General features: G+C 41.3%; 1 protein-coding gene across 6 annotated transcripts in view; it reads left to right on the top strand.

Moving 5' to 3' along the window:
- The window catches only part of tnrc6c2 (trinucleotide repeat containing adaptor 6C2), a 132351-nt gene extending 118762 nt beyond the window's left edge, over positions 1-13589 (top strand). For 4 of the 6 annotated variants that reach the window (XM_037094679.1, XM_037094669.1, XM_037094695.1 and 1 more), the window contains 8 exons: positions 423-702; positions 909-1073; positions 2232-2423; positions 2783-2944; positions 4045-4260; positions 5138-5211; positions 5530-5669; positions 6318-13589. In XM_037094679.1, coding sequence (XP_036950574.1) covers positions 423-702; positions 909-1073; positions 2232-2423; positions 2783-2944; positions 4045-4260; positions 5138-5211; positions 5530-5669; positions 6318-6663 — 1575 coding nt within the window. In that variant the 3' untranslated portion in view covers positions 6664-13589. Of the gene's footprint in view, positions 1-422; positions 703-908; positions 1074-2231; positions 2424-2782; positions 2945-3164; positions 3877-4044; positions 4261-5137; positions 5212-5529; positions 5670-6317 lie in introns of those variants that run through there. The other 2 variants (XM_037094686.1, XM_037094716.1) reach the window with 2 other exon arrangements.
- Positions 13590-15461: the final 1872 nt, after the last annotated feature.

The following is a 15461-nucleotide window of genomic DNA, read 5'->3' as shown; positions in this document are numbered from 1 at the left end:
GACAAAAGGCTCTCTGTTAAAAGGAGAAAGACTTTGTTCTCCTTTTTGTGGAAATTTGGCTTCTTTTGTCAGACATATTGATATATGTGTGTGTGTATAAGTGTTGAAAAAGAGGACACTTTTTGTGAAAAAGCAGCTTTGCCTGTTTAATATTCTTAACATTCTTTATCGCTTTTTTCCACCTTTTGTTTTCTGCTTTAACTTTAGTTCTCACTGCCCACTTTTATTTGTCCTTCACCTTTTAATCCTTTGATTGTCTCACCATGTCCCCATCTGTTTTCCTTCTTCCTCTTTTCCTTATTTTTTTATCCATCTTGCTTTTGCCACCAAATAATTTGACTCATCTTTTTTTTCCTTACCCTGCTTTCCCGAAACCTAATTTTATGATGCGTTGTTGTGACACTGCTTGTCCTCTCTCCCAGGTTGCACGTACAATCACCAACATGCAGCAGCAGATCCAGCAGCACCAGCGTCAGCTGTACCAAGCGCTGCTGATGAAGCAACAGCAACTTCCCTCTCATTCCTCCTCCTCTTCCTCCTCCGCTGGTCTGCATCCTCCCGGTGGCCCGGCCGGAGGCCATGGCTCTGGCAAATCAACCCTGGACCCCTTCACAGGCCCACACCAGGCTCCGGGCCTCGCCGACACTCTGCACACCAAAGAGCCGCCGTCTTCGCCCAATGCCTACAGCACCTACCCTCTCTGTGAGTGTGGAATGGGGCTAACATCAAATAATCTGACAAAATATAGCTTGCTTGCTGAGAGTAGCGAGCAGTAGCCCAAAGTTGCTTTTCTTTAAGTGATACATTCATATTAACGTAAGGGTTTAAATTGAGCCAATAGATGAAACTGTACTGACTTTCTTGCATATTATGAATAAATCAAATTATTCCCTGTTGTGTGTTTTCAGCTGGACTGAATCCAAACATGAATGTAAACTGCATGGAGGTTGGGGGTATGTCCCTGAAAGAGCCCCCCCAGCCCCAATCCCGCCTGTCCCAGTGGACACACTCTAACTCCATGGACAGCCTCTCTGGCAACTCCTCAAACATGGAGAACAACCTCAATAAGCACGGTGCGTTGAAGGAAAAACAAGGGCAGGCATGCATTAATCACACATAAACACATACAGCCTTTAAGGAATCATATGATTTAATTCCAATGCTATCTGGATAAATGTTGACATTATACAGATTCCAGTTAATCTGTTGTGTTGTAAAGTACCACAATGATGCTAATATGTTAAACGATTGCAGCTGTATGAGAAAAATGTCTTTCCCTCTAGTAGATACAATAGTTACTTTTTCTATAGGAGCAATGGATGAGCTTTTAAATGCAGCAGTGAAGGTTCAAGTAACAGCAGCTTTGCTGCTGTGATGTGAAACATGATTACGGTTGATGACCTCAGCCACCAGCTCTGACACTCGGCCTTCTTGGAATTGTTTACAGCAGGGAAATTCAACAACTGACGGTTTCTTGTTGTCACTTTCCATCTTTCATCACAACACTTGAGGCCTGGTCAGCGTTTTTCACATGTTCTGAATGCAAGCTCATTCAAGGACAGAAACACCAACCCGGAGGTGTCACAATGCCTCCCATTTGCTGTGACAGCTCAGTTCTAGCTGCTCTTTCTATTTCAGTTTGTCATTTATGGAAAGTTAAGGTGCACACCTGCTTAACCACTCCTCCTCATTTTTATTTATCTGGTACCTACCACCGAAGTTAATACAAAGATAACACATTTGAGACAAATTAATAATGTACTAGTCCACTGCCAGAACATATTAGATTGAATATTGTTTTGTGATCAGAAACTAGCTGACTGACTAACTTGTTGCCTCCTACACTTTCCATTTTAACAACTGAGATATCATCAGTTTCTGCTGTAGGCTTTTTTCCACACAATCTTACTTCAAACTGATACCCAAATAAGAATCTTATCAGCCACAAACACTTTTTTTAAAGTGCACCTTCCCTTTTCTGAACTATTGGATATATATCCACGTCCTTGAATGACACTCAGAGCATCAGTAGATACCATAGAAAACTGTATTAATAGGATTGACACTGAACTCTCAGGAGAACTCTGCTTAAGATGTATCTGATATATAAAAAGATAGCAAAATAAACTGCATATTGTTTTCAGATTTTGCAGTGTTTTCATGTTTTTTGCCTTCATTATAAAGGTAAACTAATTTCATTTAGTTCTCTCATTTGTCTTTGCGTACACTAGGTGCCATATCTGCTGCCTCTTCCCTGGGCCCCCCTGGAAAGCCCCCCCAGCTGGAGGACTCATACAGCCCTTACAATCTAATGTCCAGCTCTGAGTCGCCCACCAGCCCTCTTGTGCCCCCAGACAGCTGGGGCCAGGGCAAGAGCCCCAATGAGAAGATCTCCAATGGGACCAACATTAACTGGCCCCCAGGTGAGAATGAGATGCAAATAAATATTTGATAAAACCTCTTCACATCTGCTGTCATCCCACATAGGTGTTTCCCCTTTCACCCAGGTAATCTCATCCAGTCTTCAACCTCACTCTATTTTTTAGCATAGCTACATCCATCATTCTTATCTGTATGTACACTTTTGTGACATCACGCAAGTCCTTACAGGAAAATATGAACATACATCAGGGTAACAACGAGTATGATGACATTTGTAGTTTGGAAGCTTGTGTGAATTGAACTGTAGTGAGTCATGAGATGGCTGTCAAAGAATAGTTCTCAATCCGTGTCACCAGTATCAGTAAAGTTGGGCTGTAAGGAGTGTATTTTTCTCCCCCAGAGTTCTGCCCAGGTGTGCCATGGAAGGGCCTGCAGAACATTGACCCAGAGAATGACCCCAACATGACCCCTGGCAGCGTCCCAAGCGGTCCCACCATCAACACCAACATCCACGACGTCAATCGTTACCTCCTGCGGGACAGGAATGGAGGTATGAACAGAGGCAAGGCAAAAAATATAAATTTAATATTATCAGTGACCCTAAACCATAAATTGAATCAGGTGTTAACAACCTCACTGAGGCAACTCAAGCTGACCCATGTTACTGTCTCTATCACACCACATGCCCCCCCTCTATCATGTGCTTGTATTGATTCATACATGAACTTGTTTTTTTTCTCTCCATCTCTGGTAACAACACTTTTACGCCTACGGCCATATAGCCACTTCCCCAGCTCCTCCACTTCAGAATGGCTCTCTGCCTCCAACCAGCAGTGACTGGACAGTCAGTGGCTACTCTAGCTCTTTCAGTCTGTCGTCCTCTGAAGGAGACAGCTCAGGTACACATCCAGAGTATCTTCCCTCCATGTGTGGACCTGCTAATCCTCCCCTCATCCTATTGGAAGCCCTGATTCAACCCACTTATCCTGAACCTCTCCCCAACCCGTATTCATGAACCTTCTTAACCCACAGTCACACTCAAACTTGCTCCCTTAGTGCCTATAAACAAGACCATAAGCGATACTAAGACCTTGCCTAAACATGACCTTCGACTCTCTGTGCCTCTTTCATCCAGCCCACAAAAAAACAAGCTACACCCCAGCTGGTCATGAAATCAGTAACACACCCTGTGTTTGTGTGTGCTTAAGTTAGAAGTTCACAAAGAAAATCAGCTCTCTACTTTGTGAATTTGTCATTTTTGAGATGTGATTGTTAAAATACACTGTTTTGCAGATAAATTGTCTAGCCTCTGCTTTTACAAAACATTTTAAGGAAGGCAGGGATTCCACAGTGGTACTTAAAACTGAAAAAATAAACTTTAAAATGTAAGTGTTTTGTAGTGATAGATGTAGTTCCTACACACTCTTCAGGAAGTATGCGTGTCTATTTTAACATTCTTTTGAATCCTTTAGATGATTCAATTAGACCAAATATGAAACTTGTTTTATTTTGTTTTTTCAAGTATTGGCTTACTGCAGTTATGGTGAATTCACTGACATTCAGGAGAAAGGAAGCCACCACTGAAGTTTAGTTGTAAACAATACATCTTCATACATTCCTGATTTTCTCTTAACTGTCTGCCCATCCTCTCCCTATCTAAAGGTAAATTATCTGACATGAAGTCCACCTGGTCCCCAGGACCCATCTCCCAGAGCCAAGCCTCTCTGTCCCATGAGCTGTGGAAAGTCCCTCAAGGGCCACGCAACACCACGGCCCCTTCCAGACCCCCGCCAGGCCTCACCAACAACAAGCCCTCCTCCACTTGGGGTGGCAACTCACTGGGCCTGTCCCAAGGTTGGAGCGGCTCCTACTCCTCGGGTGAGCACAGGCTTGAAGATATAAACTCATGCACCATTCCTTCTGGACTTTCCAACCAACCTGCAATCACAGCTGCATGTCAAAATATAATATTGAAAGAGTTTTAACTTTTTATGTTGACTGGCTCAATAAGTTCTGTAAATGAGAAACACTGCTAGGGGTATTACCACCTGAGTCTTAGGTTTCACTCTGAAAAATCACCTTGAAAAATGTAATAATGAAACAGATAAGTTGCTAAGATTTTATCTGATGGCTGTTCAACAAAATATGTTGTTCGCAGTCGGGTTAAATCAGAAGGGCTCAGCAATGCATTGACCTGAAGAAAAAGCAACATAAATCACCTCGCTGTGATATATTTCACACCCAAGTAAGCACAGGCGTGAGTGAAGATGCATAGGTGTGGCAGAGTTCACATCTATGCTTGCAGCACAGAGGATTGCTGAACACCCCGCTAAACTGACAGCCTGAGGTTTACCGGCTCATTTAAACACCGGTCGTGTGACCTTGTTTTGACATGACATGTGTAAATCCTTGCAGATAGAAGAGGAAAGACTACTTTTAGTGGTGCAGATGAAAAAATGCATTTAGCTTCATGTTTTTCCTGTTAAACTTTCTGACCTGTGGTGCAGAGCTAATGTGCCTTGACAGTGGTTTGACAGGAAATTAGATTTCGACAGTTTCCCTTTTACAATTCTATTCTGTCTGTCTCGTACTGCCTGTGTCTTAAAGTTTTACACTTGAACCAGCTTTCTTTTAATTAAATGAATATAAAATGAAAGGAAAAACCCTGCAGCTCTGCTATTTTACTTTTTCTAGGATGGTTTTTAAATAAAACACTAAACGTTATATTTGATTATGTCTTGCATGTCTGTTTCAGAGGGAACCACCTGGAGCACTGACAGCTCCAACAGGACCAGCAGCTGGCTGGTGCTGAGGAATCTCACCCCACAAGTACGTCTGCTGTGCTGTTAATTCTAACTAGCTTGAAGCCACAATGAATTATGAGTAGTGTATACATATAGGAATAAAAAGGGAGATTAAATCATGTCAGTCAATGGGAAAAAAAACAGTTAATCTGCTTGATTAGGTTTAGGCCACTCAAAGTGTAAAAAAGTACTTTGTTTTAGTAACTAATAGTTTCATTTTTATGCAGTTTCAATATGTGTATAACTGTACTCATAAAAGAAACAAAAAAACTTGTATAATTAAATTGTAAATAACACGGTTATAACACATTATTTTGCCCTTTTGTTTTCTCTTGTGCTCCAGATTGATGGTTCCACTCTGCGGACCTTGTGCATGCAGCATGGCCCCCTGATCACATTCCACCTCAACCTGACCCAGGGGAACGCTGTGGTGCGCTACAGCTCCAAGGATGAGGCCGCCAAGGCCCAGAAGTCTCTGCACATGTAAGACCCAAATTAAGGAAACATTTGCCTTGTGTCACTCAACTTCAGCTGCTTTTTTCTGTCAAAGTAACACATCAAAACCAGAGAAAGAAAATGGGGAAAACCCAATGTGTTTGGTTTCTTACTTGGTGATTTCCCATAGTGAGATCAGTTCAACTTTCTCTGTGAGTGCAGACAATGTTATTTCTGCATGTCAACAGTCACATGGAAGAAGAGGTGGAGAGTCATGCTGTAGTCAGCTGTACTGTGACTTTACAGTCAGTCTTTTAATAATCAAAGTGAAATAGGAGGCAGCGCTAGTGTTGAGCCACTCTGGGGGCACACTGGCTGTTCTTTTGGTGTTGTCCTTTATTTTTTTTTGTTGCTAATAGTGACAACCACTGCAGCCGGTTGTCATGGAAACTAAATGCATGACTTCATTATCAGCAGCACAAAATGTGGTCACGGCAGCACCCTAAAAGGCGTAATGGCATGATCGAGTCTAAAAAAAACACCACCAAGTACCATTTGATTACAATCTATGTTAAGTTTATGCTGTCCCATTTTTACAAAACACACAGAACATACTTTGATGAAAGGTATTCGTTCCTTACTTCTGGTTAAATTATCATTGTAAGATGAATCAATTCCACTTTTCTCCTCTGTAAGGTGTGTGCTTGGAAACACCACCATCCTAGCGGAGTTCGCTGGTGAGGAGGAGGTGAACCGCTTCTTTGCACAAGGCCAGTCGCTAGGGGCAAACACCACTAGCTGGCAGGCTAACCCAGGAACCAATCAAAACCGGATGGGGGCAGCACAGTCCCACTCTATGGGCCAGTGGAGCAGCGGTGGCGGTGGAGGCAAGGCCAGTGGAGGCGACCTTCTGTGGGGCGGGGTGCCCCAATACTCGAGCCTGTGGGGACCTCCAGGCGGGGATGATGCCCGCGTGATCGGGAGCCCCACCCCCATCAACACCCTGCTGCCTGGTGATCTGCTCAGTGGGGAGTCCATGTAGGGTGATGCCACGACACACTAACCAACCAACCCAGGACCGCCACCATGTCATGTAAGCCATCGGTGGAGGGTGGCATGGGGAAAAAAATACAGGAGCAAAACCCAAGCAAATCATGTGGCGATAATCAGTATCAATTAGAACTGTTATAAACTGTGAATAGTAAATCAGAAGGGTGGGGTCCCAACCACACAGACTAAAGACTCCAGACCTTCTCTTTTACTTTTGTCCTTATTTTTTTGTCTGGTTTACCCTTTACTGGAAGAAAAAAAAAAGCATTTTTTTTTCCTTTTGGTATTGTTGAAATGCATCATATAAAGACAAACTGAAATGAGAACACAACACAAAGAAACCTTTTAAGTGTTTTTAGTTTTTCCATTAGTATACATGACATTCTGTGTGAAGCGTTTTTAGGAGAAGCAATCAAAGCTGCCATCTGAGACTTTCCTTTTCCCTCCAAACAAAAAAACAAAAAACAAAAAAAAAAAATCATCCCAAAATAAGACTTAGAACAACCATTCCCAGCATGTCCATGGCCAATGATGTGGTTCAAAGACCTTTACTAGTTAAGTTAACGTTTGTTTCTCAGCACTAATATTAGCCTTAAGTGCTCTCTGGCCCAGGTCCTTCCCAAGCCGCCTTTTTTTTTTGTTTGTTTTTTAAAGTTTGTTTTGTAATTGAAGAAATAGCTGAAATCTTGCACAGTTTCACCCTCTGAGCCAGCGAGTGGTACAGGACATGACTGGTGACCAACTCTGTCACTGGGCAGTAAGGAGGCCTGGCCGCGTTGACTGGCCCTACCAATCATCAGCTTAATTCTTTTAATTTCTCGAAGGGATTGTCTTCTTTTTTTAGACCCAAGCGCATTTTTTTTATATCTATCACAACATAAAAGCTGAGAGAAGATTATTTGTCAACCTCACTGCGTGTCTCCGTACATGTCTATGTACTGTATGTCCGGTGGCACCTAATCATTGACGTCTACAATTCCAGATCCTTCTGGTCACCTTCAACGAGGAACCCAGTCGCTCACGGGGGCTTTGTTGAATTTTCTAGTGTCCGATTTTGTTATGAAGCCCAGCTGTATGTACGGTCCGCAAGTTTTCGGAGGAAAAAAAGAACACAATTTCACCTTCATGTGACAGTTACATTGTGCAATATACACCATAGACCCTTCTTCCGTCCACACTCTGATGTCCACCGGAGCTGGTTTCTCTTTTGTTTATTTTTTGGTTGTTGCTGATTGCAGCAAAAGACTTTGGAACTTCAAAAAAAAAAAACCTTACCCCCTTTTCAAAACTTGGATTCCCTCCAGGCCACCGATCCCCTTGGAAATTGTTGGGAAAACTCTCTGCAAAGAGGAAGAAAGCAGCTGTTGAAGGTGTGCATGCAGCAAACTGTACTAGAGAGTGACACTGGGTACACAATAATGCACACTTCCTCTCTGCATGCCACAGCCACACCCAACAGAGACTGAATTCGCAGCAGGGATCGGATGGTTCTGGGTATCTGGCACAATACCAAATAAGAGGGGTTTCTCCTAATGCAGTAGACCTACGAGTGTTCCTTGCGTTTGGTACTGTACAAACAGAAGAGACTAAGACTTTTATAAAATTCAAAGGGTTTTATCATAGCACTTATGAAGAGCAAATCGCTTCAACTGCAATCCAATAAATCAAAAAAGGAGCAGCAAAAACATTGAAAACAACAGAAAAATATACTGCTCTTATGTACTATATCTATTCCTTGGAAATGTGTCTGCCGTTGTTCCTCTGGTAGCAGGATGAAGGGAAACAAAGCTGAAATGTACCATTGGACTTTTGAGGGGGGGAAACTGCAGTTTATGATTATTATTTTTTTTCCTTCTTTGAACAATATCAAAGTGTATATCACTGTTTCTCCAAATGTTTAGCCTTGTTCTGTTTGGAGGCACTAGACTCGCAATGTCAGCTGTCTCTGACGCCTGCTGGCCAGTCGGGAGTCAGGAAGGGAGTGGGGGGAGCGTCCACCGAGTGCCTCTCTGCTGTGGTCCTCTGGGTGTCAAGCGGCAGTCCCACAGCGCAGCACTTCCTCCTGGGCTCCACTTGACCCTCCCTCGGCTCAGCTCCTCCAAGACATGGCCAATCACGGCTCTCCGCCACTCACGGCATCTCCGACGTGGGATGGGGTGGGGGGGCCGCCACCGCTCGACCCTGCTGTCGTTCCTGCCCCCTCCCCCATCTCTCAGTTCTTTGACACAAAGATCACTTTAGCTGGAAGATGTTATAGTCATATTTCTGGAATTTTTGCCAGTGTACTTTAGATTTTTTTAAAAAGATCGTTTGACTTTTTCTTTTCAATGTGTTATATTGTTATTTTTGTCTACATGCAGTGGTCTACAAATTACTGGCTGCTGAACTAGCCCTTCACTGTTCATATGCAGAAACACTTTGGTCAGAGGTGCCTCTGTATGTTCATCCTGTGTATTGAATGCAAAACGAGGATCAATACTACAGAGCGTTATTGATTGTCTATTTGTTTTTAACTGATCATGCTTTTGTGTTTGACAGTATTCTGTAGTACTTCCAGGTAGTATCTTGAGATGTGTAAAAATAGGGTGTCTCAGACAAGGGGGGGTGTGGGTGTTTGTCGCTCCAAGCTGCTCCGCCTGCCTGCAGGCTGTCCCCCCTTGCCCTTTGCCTAGCTGCTACGCTATGACCTCCTCTCCTCCTCATCCACCTCAGACCAGACCCAGTAGCCCTCCCCTGCACCAGGCACCAACAGGCCCTCCTATCTGTTTCTATGCAAAAGACTAGAGGCTGGGGCCCTTTACAGCATGCCAAACTTGACTTGGGAACGAGCACTCCTCCCAGACCTTGGCAAACCCCCTCACCCCCACCCCCCCAAACCCCTGTGCACTTCAGAATGGCCGCCGTTTCTGTAAAGTCAGGCCAAGCCACCAGAGCACTGTCATGTACTAAAGTCCAAACACTTTATCAAAGGTCAGCCTTTCTCTCTGCGCTGAAGACACTTCTGTCCAGCTTGATCTCAGGGTAGGGGAGTTGATGATACCAAGTATGAGATGCAGCTCTCCGTATCTGTCCTTTCTACTGTGAGAGCAAAGTCTTAAATTAAAAGGCCATCTGCGCAACTATATTTACAGACCTCATGCCTCGACTGAATCCTAATTGGAAGGGAAAAGGCTTGTATTGATCCTTTCCTCTAAAGGTGCCCTGTTGTTACTGTTTTGGGGCCCCTCATTGCATGTAAAGATGCCAACGTAATGTGCCAATATAAATTTGCTGTGTCATACTGTATCTTTATATAGAGAGCACTTCTGCTCCTGTTTGGAGGAGCTTTGATAACCTTTGCAGAGGGTGCAGCGGGGGACAGAAGGGATCAAACAAATGGGCGGCAGCATCACACCCTTAAACGACTGAGATTTTCTTTTTTTTCTTTTTTTTTTTTTTTTATGGTTTTGTGGGGAATGCCCCACGCTAAGGAGAAAATCTTTACTCAGTTGGGGGTTCCAGTTTGCTACAGTGCACAGTTGATGATGGGTAATCCCGGGTACATATTTTTTTAAAAACCAAAAATGAAATCGCATTTTAACGTCATTTTTATGAAGTTTGACATAAAAATCTTAAAAATGCTTAAAAAATCTAAATGAAAAAAAAAGATCTATAATATGTTAAAGCTCTGCACTTCTAGCTGAAACGTCCCCGGTCATCAGCCTCTACTACCACCATCTAAAGGAGTAGACTGGTGGCTGGGGTGCCTTTTTTTGTGGATGCTGTATTTATCTTGTTTTTATGTTGTGTGTCCTGCTCAAAGCGGGGCCCGCTGAACTGTACATTTCCACAGACCCAGATGGCTTGGGCCCACTGTATCAGCCTCACTCTCCTCGTTCTGCATCAGCAGGAGGGGAGGGGCACATTTCAAGAGGTACAAAGTCTTAAAAAAAAAAACATTTTAAAAAAAGTTTGTAAAAATTACACAAAAAAAAAATAAACAAGAAAACGGGAAAAGGCTACCTTTCAGGACTTGCAGTCCTGCAGCACACAAGCAAAAATCACTATTGCCTGTTTCTGTAACTGCCTTGATCCAAGCTCAGACAGACCCAATAGCCGAGGACCTCCCAGCATCCTGTACTAACTGGAGAACCCTGACAGTGAAGGGGGTTTCCCATGCTGCACCAGCATCGAGAGGCTCTCCTCTCTACAGCTCTGTTCTAGATAACAGTATATATGTATACACTACATATATATATACGTATATACTGTGAGTATGGTGTGTGGTATCACCTCTTCAGACTTCTTGGATCGTAACCTCTGAAACTTTTCTTTGTTGTTTTGAAAGGTCATGGTTTAATACAAACTGAAAATGAGCAATATGTATTTTCCCCGCAAATAAGTGATACGAAGGAAAGAATTCGGGTCGGGTGTGAGCTGATACTTGATTGACTGAAAGCAGCGTCTTTCTTATACAGAGTCAGATATGCACGTTCTGGTTTAGGCGACATATTACAGTACTTTGAAGTGCTTGTACTGTACATATGTGTATTTGTTTGTTAATTAGCCTGTCTAAAAAGCCCAGCCCAAGCAGTTGATAAAACAAATCACAAACATATCAAAACAAAAACAAAAATATTGAACACAAATACTTGAATCATGGAGCGCCAATAACGTAATGTGAAGTCAGTAATTCTTTTTTTTTTTTTTTTGTTCTCTCCATCTGACAGGTACACTTAGGGGCTTTTAGAGAATCTTACAAATGTATTGCATTAAGTTACAAATACAAAATCTTTGGAGAAAAAAATGCAAAAGTCATCTTAGATGTGTGCTTGAACGTCAGATGTTTGTATGAATGTGTGCGCAGAAAACTGTGTGTGTACCAGGCACATGGCCTGCTGTTACGTTCCACTCAGTATGTTATATTTTGTCTGTTTTTATCTTTTTGTTTTGTTGTTTTTCTGTCAAAAACTATTCTGATAAGACATTGTTATTATCTTCTAACGTTGCACTGAGTGTCTTCTACCCCTCACTCAGCTAATCGTAGATAAACGAGTCTAAGTACGGAGGGGAGATGGTGACAATTCATGTGTACATGTTTACTCAAGGACTTAATGGATTTCTTTTTTTTTTTTTTTTTCATTCTATCTGTAAAAAGTTTATCTACCTTATAGTGGCTTTTATTGTGGAATAATCCAGTACAAGGATTATCATTGAGTATTGCACCATTTTGTTCCAATTATACAAAAATGAGAAAAAAAATCAAAAAAGATAAAAGTACAAAAAAAAAAAAACTTTAAAAATCTAAGAAAAAAAATGGGAAAAAAAACAAAGAACTGTGGCCATAGATAGCTGTAGAAGGACTAGTAATCCCTTATGTTAACTTCATGGAGAAATGGAAAGGGATAAAGTGTGGGAGGTGAGTTTGTTACAAGACTCATTTCAGAGGTGCCTATCTTTTCTGTTTTTTGTTGCAAAAGTCACCTGTCGTTTACAAGCATTTCATTTGTCTGAAGTTCAAGGAAATAGGATAGAAATTTTTAACAGGAATGTTTAAAAAAAATGGACAAATTTCATCTTCCATCAAATATGGACATGAAAAACTTGCAAAATGAAGATTTATGCTACTTTTAAGAACTCTGGGATTGATCAGTGTTGTGTCATATTTCAAGTTTTGATTTCAGTGTCGACAGACTATCTGTATGTATTTGAGTTGTGATTTTATGTTCTCTGTAAGCGACGCAGTTTGCTCACTATCTTGCACACTCAAAAAGAAAAAAAAAATGATGTGGATTATGTCTCAGGAAGGCCAGGGTTCCAGATACCAACTCCTTCATTTCTAGGTTTAAAATGTTCTTGTGAAATAAAAGCAACTGAAAACAATTAAAACTCCAAGCAAGCACTGAAGGTTATGAGTTTAACAGAATATAGAGAGTACCATTGTTTTTTTTGTTTTGTTTTTCTAAAACAAGTTCGTAGCAAGTTATATATTTACCAAATAAGACTGAGAATCAACTTTGAATAAAAGTGGAGTGCTTTACATGTGAAATCTAAGTAGAAATCGCTTTACATTTTAAAAACAACGATCAATGGTTTTGATTGTCAAAAAGACAGTGACAGAAAATGCATTTGTATGTTTTTTGTGCTTTCCATTCTGTAGTTCAGGAGCATTGTGCAAGAAAGTTATGTTTGTTTTTTAATCATCTCTCCTGTCTGCTAACATGTCTGTTCCTGTGACAGGTATTCAATAGTTAAGAAATCTCTCAACATGTAACAGATGGTTGTCGGAGGCAGATTCAAGTGGAGGAATAAAGCTGGTTTTTAAAGGATCATGATCTATGCACAAGTGGGAGGGAAGAGTCCAAACCCAGCTGCTGTACTGCGGGCGTTTGTCGACTCACACTCTGGGGTTCAGGGTTCGATGTAGGGTTGTTCTTGTTTTGTCTCTTGCTCAGATTTCCTCCACTCTACTTTCTCCCCCTCCCCGTCCCCCCCGTCATCATTATCATCATTGTCATCATCATCATCATCATCATCATAATGTTTTAGCAAAACTTTACATTGCGTCGCCATGCTGTGTAATCCTTAACCAATGAGCGCTTATCCTTCTGCTAAAGCACTGTGGGTTTTACTGAAAAAAAGAAAAAAATAAGAAAAAAAAAAAAAAAAGCCCATGACTTTCAAGGCTGTCTGTTTTTTAAAGGGGAGGAGGGTGGGTGGGGGAATGGGGGTACTTTGCCTTTGCCTTTCTCTTTACTTTGAAAAAAAAACATTAAGGAAAATGTCTGTAACTGAAATACAAAGTTGTGGCTTTTAATGTTGTTCTTTTTCTCCTCATAGAATGTGATTGTTAAGGACATGCACCGGAAAAAATGTTTCCACTGATTGTGGAGCTTCTTTCGGACTATATTAATAAATTACAAATTTTCTTGGCTGTTACCACGTGTCTCGTCCCTGTTATTTTACTGGTTCAGAATGATGTGTGAAGCACTGCATACTGAATATGTGCACAAAAAGTGATAAAGTGAATATTATATGTATAATATGTAAGGGATGGTTGATATGACGGTATATACACAGTGCTGAAAATGAACAGCAATGCTTTAGGTAAATATCTCACTTTCATATATATATTTTTTGCATAATATTAGTAAATTAAATATTAATAATTAGTATTAATGATATAGTATTAATAAATTTTGATTTGTCAGTTTTTCAAACTTTTTAAGGGCATTAGTGTGCTTCATCAGATCTGCCTCGACACTTTGCGTCAAGGCCTATTTAGGCGCAATTTTAAAAGGTTGATGGCAAAATTGAAAATAAAATCTTTGTAAAGAAGTAAGCTCTGACATAGCCAACACTGAACTCACATGACTGATCAGCTGTTTCTGCTTGAAAAGAAGAAGTTGTTTCCTCTGTTAGCAACTTCCTCAATATAAACACCATTACTAACTGACATAAACAAGTAATTACAACCTGCACAGTTAAACGAAAGGAAAAGAAAGACGTCTGTACATTTTTTTCTCATAGGTGGACTGATTGTATTTATTCCACTTCTATGGTTTGCGGCAGTTTATTTGTGCCTACCTGATTCTGTTTATAGGTCAGAAGCTCTGCTTTTTATGCTCTGTTTATTACAGCCATACATTACATAGCTGATACCACAAGCTTCTTATTTTTTCTTTTGGGTTATTTCAAAAGTTCACTTCCAATTCAAAAGAAAATTAAGACATAAACAGCTGATAAAGAGGCTATGTGAAAATGTGCACCATCATCCCCGTATCACATTGATATTGCATCATTCCCCTTCATCATTCCCCCTCTCGCATGTTTTGTTCAGAACAGCCATGAAAACACTGGCTCTCTGACGTGGTTGCACAACACTTGTGTGAGCATGACCCGAGCCGTCCATCCTCTGACAGACATTCATTCCTATAACATGAGGGAAAATGATTCAACGGGCAGCTAGCAAGCATGGATTAACACAACTTGAACTCAGTTGCCACTTTATAATCTCAAACTAATGAAGTCTAATACAACAGTCATGCAGTATATTCCACCTAAACAGAGTATTTTAGCGATGACGTATTTTGTAAGATAACCCGGAAGTTAGCATAGGCCTGGTTCCCTCGTCAAAAAGCAGGATTTTTCTAATGGATTTGGGATTATTGCCTAAAGTAAACCCTGTGGCAATCACGAGTCTGTCATTCAGACATGTTTTGTTCAGCAAGACTTTCTTCACATGTGAACGTCATGTTTGTGGAATTAAATCGCTAGAGGTAAAGAGCCAGTGTTAGGCTAAAAACAGACTATATTGCGGTCACATGACTTGAGCATCACCAGCACTAAGCGTCTTAATGCACAATGAATATACATGTAAAAAAAAATCTACAAGGTGTAAAGTTACATTCAGGAAATTTTGTAACTGCAGCCTGCCTGTAAAGACAGATTAGTGAGTAGATGGCAGTGTCCAAAATCGCTCACTACTCCCTATATAGTGCGCTACATAGTGAGTACACCATTTTGTAGTGTTGTCCGAATTATCCCACAGTGCATCTCGAAAAGTAGTGTACAATCGACGTTCACTAACCGAACAGTATTTACCATCTTGTGTTGCACTGAGATAAAAATTGATGGCGTTCATGTATGACGTTTCAATTGTGACAGCAGTGATGTAATTAACGGCGCCTGACTAGTGTCTGAAAGTGCTGTTTTCTTTCTGCCTGTGAACCCATTATATTGTCCACTATGTCAGAGGCCCTATGTAATGACTGGGGAGTAGGGAATGAGTGAAGGAATTGATTTGACATG

The sequence above is a fragment of the Acanthopagrus latus genome, chromosome 1 (assembly GCF_904848185.1).
Source record: "Acanthopagrus latus isolate v.2019 chromosome 1, fAcaLat1.1, whole genome shotgun sequence".
Taxonomy (NCBI): Eukaryota; Metazoa; Chordata; class Actinopteri; order Spariformes; family Sparidae; genus Acanthopagrus; species Acanthopagrus latus.
Note: the sequence above shows the minus strand (reverse complement) of the source record. Positions and strands in the feature narration are given on the sequence as shown.